The 6,252-nt window shown below is 45.4% G+C and overlaps 1 protein-coding gene across 1 annotated transcript in view; it reads right to left on the minus strand.

The window, feature by feature from the left end:
• The window catches only part of LOC109915831 (centrosomal protein of 290 kDa-like), an 88,430-nt gene that overhangs the window by 67,251 nt on the left and 14,927 nt on the right, over positions 1-6,252 (minus strand). The window contains exons 6-7 of the mRNA XM_048617043.1: positions 3,325-3,380; positions 1,840-1,966 (exon numbers count right to left, since the gene is read on the minus strand). Coding sequence (XP_048473000.1) covers positions 1,840-1,966; positions 3,325-3,380 — 183 coding nt within the window. The remainder of the gene's footprint in view (positions 1-1,839; positions 1,967-3,324; positions 3,381-6,252) is intronic.

Genomic DNA, 6,252 nt, shown 5'->3' on the forward strand with positions numbered 1-6,252 from the left:
ATTCTCAGATTCTCCAGCATCTGCAGTTCCTACTATCTCTAGAATAGATTCAGCCCACTTTCTCTGCTCCTTTAACCAGTTACCAACCACTGACTCCAACAGTTTTAAACTGTTTCCAATAACTGAAGACAAAGTAACTTGTGTTTAAGGAAATAAGTGAGGCCAGCAATGTGGAGGTTCGATTGATGGATTTTTCAATAGATACATGGATAGATTGTCGAGCACCAGAATTCAGAGCAGGTCCTTCAGTAAGATGTAGGTCAAAAATATTTCTTCTCCAAAGTAACAGAAAACACAGAGCAGCTCCAGGCTCATTTAAGAAACCTAATCATCGCTTGACTTTGACAGAAGTGATCTGGTGGATCTGCACTCCCTCGGAGGTAAACTGGTCTTTAGGGTTGACAGCACTAAACCAGACCAGCCATTTATTCTCCTCTTCAAGGGCCTGGCATAAGCAGTTTCCACACACAACGTACATTCGTCATGACAACACTATAAATGGTTCCGACTTGACATTATCTGGGCCAACGTCCTGGAACTCCCTTCCTAGGGTACTGTGGGTGCACCTTTTCCCCAAAGGAATGGGGCAGGTTTAAGAGAACAGCTCTCCACCACCTTCTAAAGGGCAATTCAGATCAGTTTCCCCCAGCCTGCAACACCCACCACTCACTAAGATTAAAAAAAAAACAAACGTATGATCCAACAGTGGACTGCTACCTATGTAAAGAATATAGTAGTCTCAGAGGGAAGAGTTAATTGCAATGCCAGGGCATACAAGCCAAGTGCTAGAAAATGGGATTAGAATAGTTAGAATAATGCTTGTTCTGGGCTAGCACAGGCACGACGGGTCGATGGGCCGATGGGCCAAAGGGCCTTCTTCTGTGCAGCAGACCCCTATGACAATGATTCTACGACTTATTAGGCAGAGGGCAGCACAATGGCTCAGTGGTTAACACTGCTGCCTCACAGTACCAGGGACCCGGGTTCAATTCCACCCTCGGGCGACTGTGCGGAGTTTGCACATTCCCCCTGCGTCTGTGTAGGTTTCCTCCCACAGTCCAAAAGATGTGCAGGTTGGGTGGGTTGGCCATACTAAATTGTCCTATTGTCCAGGGATACGCAGGCCAGGTGGATTAGCCATGGGAAACACAGGGTTACAGGGACACAGGGAGTCTTTGGAGGGTCGGTGTGGATTTGATGGGCTGAATGGCCTGCTTCCAAGCTGTAGGGATTCTATTATTAATAGCAGATTGGGAGGACAGAAGGCAATTTGAATGAGATGTTTGAAAGAACAATGAGAATTGGCCACACAGATAGCGATAATAACTCTACCCCCAGGAGTGAATCTGGAACAGAGACAGAACCTTGAATAAAAACAGAAATTACTGGAGAAGCTCAGCAGGTCTGGCAGCATTTGTGAAGAGAAAGCAAAGCCAACATTTTGGGTTCCTTCCTTAGAAGGAACGGTGGCTCAGTGGTTAGCACTGCTGCCTCACAGCGCCAGATACCTGGGTTCGATTCCACCCTCAGTCGACTGTCTGTGTGGAGTTTACACATTCCCCCCGCGTCTGCGTGGGTTTCCTCCAGGTGCTCCGGTTTCTTCCCACAATCCAAAGATGTGCAGGTTAGGTGGATTGGCCATGCTAAATTGCCCATGGTGTTCGGGGATATGTGGATTAGGTGGGTTATAGGGGGATGGGTCGGGGTGGGATGCTCTCAGGGTCAGTATGGACTTGTTGGGCCAAAGGGCCTGTTTCCACACTGTACGGATTCTATGAAGGGAATTTTGAACACTGAACGAAGACAGTCAAAGAAATGTGCCAACCTTTCCAACACTACCTGGTGTCTGCAGCTCTGGGTGTTCTTTCTGAAATTCATCTTTACGTTTCTCCAAGTCTTTCTCGAAGCGCTCATACTCCTTTTGATACTCCTCCTGCTCTTTACTGGGTACCTGGCTTGAAGGATCCTGCGTGGCACAACATTGGCAATGGGTAAGCCAGAGAAAATCCCAAACCAATCCCCAAAATAACCGTGTGCTCACCAGTGTCCGAGTGATGAATACAAACAGAAAGTCGTACACTTTACACAAAAGGAATGGTAGAATTGAGATTATGTTACTGGCCAAAACATTTCCAATCCCTCAATGGCAATTGGGGAATTTACACTGAAACAAATAACCCTTGAATAAAATTCCATGTACCAGTTATTTGGATCACTAAAGTCATTCTGTAGAGTGTATTGATTGATTCCATTTCAACTTTTCTTTATGCTGAGAGGCTGTTACCCACTTTGGGACATCCAGGCCCAGATGGCGTGGTCTAAGAGTAAGGGGTTACCCAATTAAAACAGGATTTCTTTTCTTTCAAATATTAGTCAATCTTTAGAATTCTTTACCGCAGAGAGATGCCACAGCTGAGTTGTTATGTATATCCAAGACTGAGATAGATTTTTAATCAGTAAGGGAATCAAAGAGATGCGGAAAAGGGCAGAAAGGTGGAGTTGAGCATCAGAGGATGAGGGGTGACCTCAGAGGATGAGGGGTGACCTCAGAGAGGTTTATAAAATCATGAGGGGTATGGATAGGATCAATAGTCAAGGTCTTTTCCCCAGGGTGGGGGAGTCTAAAACTAGAGGGCACAGGTTTAAGGTGAGTGGGGAAAGATTCAAAAGGGGCCCAAGGGGCAACTTTTTCATGCAGTGTTTGGAACGAGCTGCCAGAGGAAGTGGTTGAGGCTGGTACAATTATAGTATTTAAAAGGCATATGGATGGGTACATGAATGAGAAGGGTTTAGAAGGATATGGGCCATCTGCTGGCAAACGGGGCTGAGTAATTTAGGATATCTGGTCGGATGAACAAGTTGGACTGAAGGGTCTGTTTCTGCACTATGAATTTCTTGATAGCCACCTATTCAATCATAACTCTGATCACCTTTCTAACTCACCTACTTTGGCTCTTTCCTCATCTCTAAGAAGTCTGTGGATTTTTTTTTCTTGGTTTGTGCTGTACAAGATCAATGCAAGTCATTGTATAAATTACAAACTGAAAACTTACAATTCTGCACTGATAGCTATCTTTGGTTCTAATAAATTATCATTGAATGGAATTCATAAGCCACTGTGGCATGAACTAACTGAAAGGGTGTTCTGCACAAAACTCCTGAAAGATTACATGCCGTCTGAGCTACACGGCACAGAATGTGGTTTGCCACGTCTTCTCAGAAGATTGTGATCGATTCCCCCGTCTCTGATAAACCAGAGATTGTTGGGGTCGAACTTTTCAGTGTAACATAGGTCAAACAAAGGCTGGGCCCCTCGATTCTCACCATTGTTCCAGGCTCAGTCAAGCTGAACGTGAGAAAGGACAGAACATCATGGTCATCTGCAAAAGATGATGCACAGAGTTATATCATTACAGCTGTCAGGAACACAAACCAAGAGCAGGAGTAGGCCATTCGACCCTTCGAGCCTATTCCTTCATTCATTACGATCATGGCTGATCATCCAACATTTCCTGCTTCACCCATACCATAGAGTCCCTACTGTGTGGAAGCAGGCCATTCGGCCCATTGAGTTCCACACTGACCCACCCCACCAACCTATCCCTGTAACCCCACATTTCCCATGGCTAATCCACCTAACCTGCACATCTTTGGACTGTGGGAGGATACCGGAGCACCCAGAGGAAACCCACACAGACACAGGGAGAATGTGCAAACACTACGCAGGTAGGCGCCAGAGGCTGGAATCGAACTTGGGTCCCTGGCACCATGATGAACTGTACTAACCACTGAGCCACCGTGCCGGCCCCTCTTTGATCTCTTTAGCTCCAAGTGCTAGATCCAATAATTCATGAGGATCATGGGTGATCCTTTATCTCAGTGCCATATTCCTACTTTCTCTCCATATTCTTCGATGTCTTCAATATATAAAAACATACAATTCTCTTTTTGAAGGTATTCAGTAATTCGACTTCTGCAGCCTTCCCTGGTAGGGAATTCCTCGGGTTCGTTACCCTCCGTGTAAAGAAATGTTTCCTCATCTCAGTCCTAAATAGTCTATTCCGTACCCTGTGACTGTGACTCTTGGTTCTAGACTTCTCAACCAGGGTAAACATTGCCCCCTGCATCTAGACTGTCCAGCCCTGTTACATACCCTCTCCTGCTTCTAAACTCGACTGAATATACGCCCAGTTGAACCCACTTTGTCTGTAATTTTATCTATACCAACACTTGCTCACCAATCTCCATTCAGCACTGACCTTTCCTGATATTTAGTAGTCATACCCAGAGTCACATTCCTCAAAGTAATCATATCTTAACCACATGCTGTTCAAAACTAGTTAAAGACCTGACTGACTGAAATGAACGCTCCCTTTAAAATCACCAATTTTACACAGCGGTGCTGCATTTCAGAAAGGCAAATCAGGGCAGGACGTATACACTTAGTCCTGGTCAGCAAGTACAGGTGAAAAGGTACAAAAACAGAAGTTGCTGGAAAAGCTCAGCAGGTCTGGCAGTATCTGTGAAGAAAAAAAAAAATCAGTGTTAACGTTTCGGGTCCGGTGACCCTTCCTCAGAACTGGACCATAGACGTTACCTCTGCTTTCTCTCCACATATGCTGCCGAAGATTGAAGACAGTCTGCTTCAGCTGCAGCGAGCCTTTAGGAAAAGGCAGCACAGTTTTTACTCCTTTTAACCAATATTCTATTTATTCTGCAAACAGTGACACAGTTATCTTTATTCTCCTGTTACAATCGGAGAAAATGCAACTCTCAATCTGACCACTAGATGGAACCAAAACTACACAGTACGGTGTTACCGACTCACCGTTAATCCATTCCACGGTCCCTATACATTCGGAATGAGTCATGGAGCAATACAGCACAGAAACAGACCCTTCGGTCCAACTCCCCCATCCTGACCAGATATCTTAAATTAATCTGGTCCCATTTGCCGGCATTTGGCCCATATCCCTCTAAACGCTTCCTATTCATATACCCTTCCAGGTGCCTTTTATATGTCATTGTACCAGCCTCCACCACTTCCTCTGGCAGCTCATTCCATACACACACCACCCTCTGTGTGAAAAAGTTGCCCCTTTTGGGTCCTTTTTAAATCTTTTCCATCTGACCTTAAACCTATGCTGTATAGTTTTAGACTCCCTTATCCTGGGAAAAAAAAAGACCTTGGCTATTCGCCCTATCCATGCTCCTCGTGATTTTATAAACCTCTAAGGTCACTCCTCATCCTCCGACACTCCAGGGAAAATAGCCCCAGTCTATTCAGCCTCTCCCTATGGCTCAAACCCTCCAACCCTGGCAACATCCTTGTAAATCTTTTCTGCACCCTTTCAAGTTTCACAACATCTTTCCCGTAGCAGGGAGACCAGAACTGAATGCACATCGGGATGCCATTTGGCTCAAACATTACGAGAAATGTACCTTGCCCCACCACCAGCTATTGCAGATGAAGACCATCCAAAACGTTTCTCCCTTTATTAAAAACTCATTTTCCATTGGCCCTAAATAGCCTAGGAGTTTTTATAAAGTGCTACATTGCCCCATCCCCCAACTACGTCACCTCTATCTTCTCCAAAGTACATACTGGCTGCTAATTATTCTGTACAGTTTGTTCTCCACAGCTAGGTATTTTCTCCGGATTTAAAAAGTAAAAAAGAATGCTTATGCAAAAATCCTTGCAGCAACTATTTTCTCATAATTTAGGAACCATAGAGTGATACACTACAAAAGAGGACCTTCAGTTCATTGAGTATGTACAGTGCTGCCAAAGCTACACTATATCTACATAGGCCCACACTCCAGCACTTGGCCCACAGCCTTGAATACTTCAAGTGGCTCAATGGAAAGAGATAGGCAAAAATTCTGAGATATAATACCTGTAGCAGACCTCGCATCTCACAGAATCCCTACAGCGTGGAGGCAGACAATTCAGCCCATTGAGTCCACACCGACCTTCATAACAGCATCCCACCCAGACTCACCACCCTACCCTTTCCCATAACCCTGCATTTCCCATGGCAAACACACCTAGTTTGCACATCCCTGGATACTATTGGCAATTTCCCATGGCCAATCCAAGTAGCCTGCACATCTTTGAACTTTGGGAGGACCCGGAAGAAACCCACGTAGACACGGGGAGAATGCGCAAACTCTACATGGACAGTCGCCCGAGGCTGGAATCGAACCCAGGTCCCTAGCGCTGAGACAGCAGTGCTAACCACTGAGCCACTG

This window comes from Rhincodon typus, chromosome 36 (genome assembly GCF_021869965.1).
Source record: "Rhincodon typus isolate 14 chromosome 36, sRhiTyp1.1, whole genome shotgun sequence".
Lineage (NCBI taxonomy): Eukaryota > Metazoa > Chordata > Chondrichthyes > Orectolobiformes > Rhincodontidae > Rhincodon > Rhincodon typus.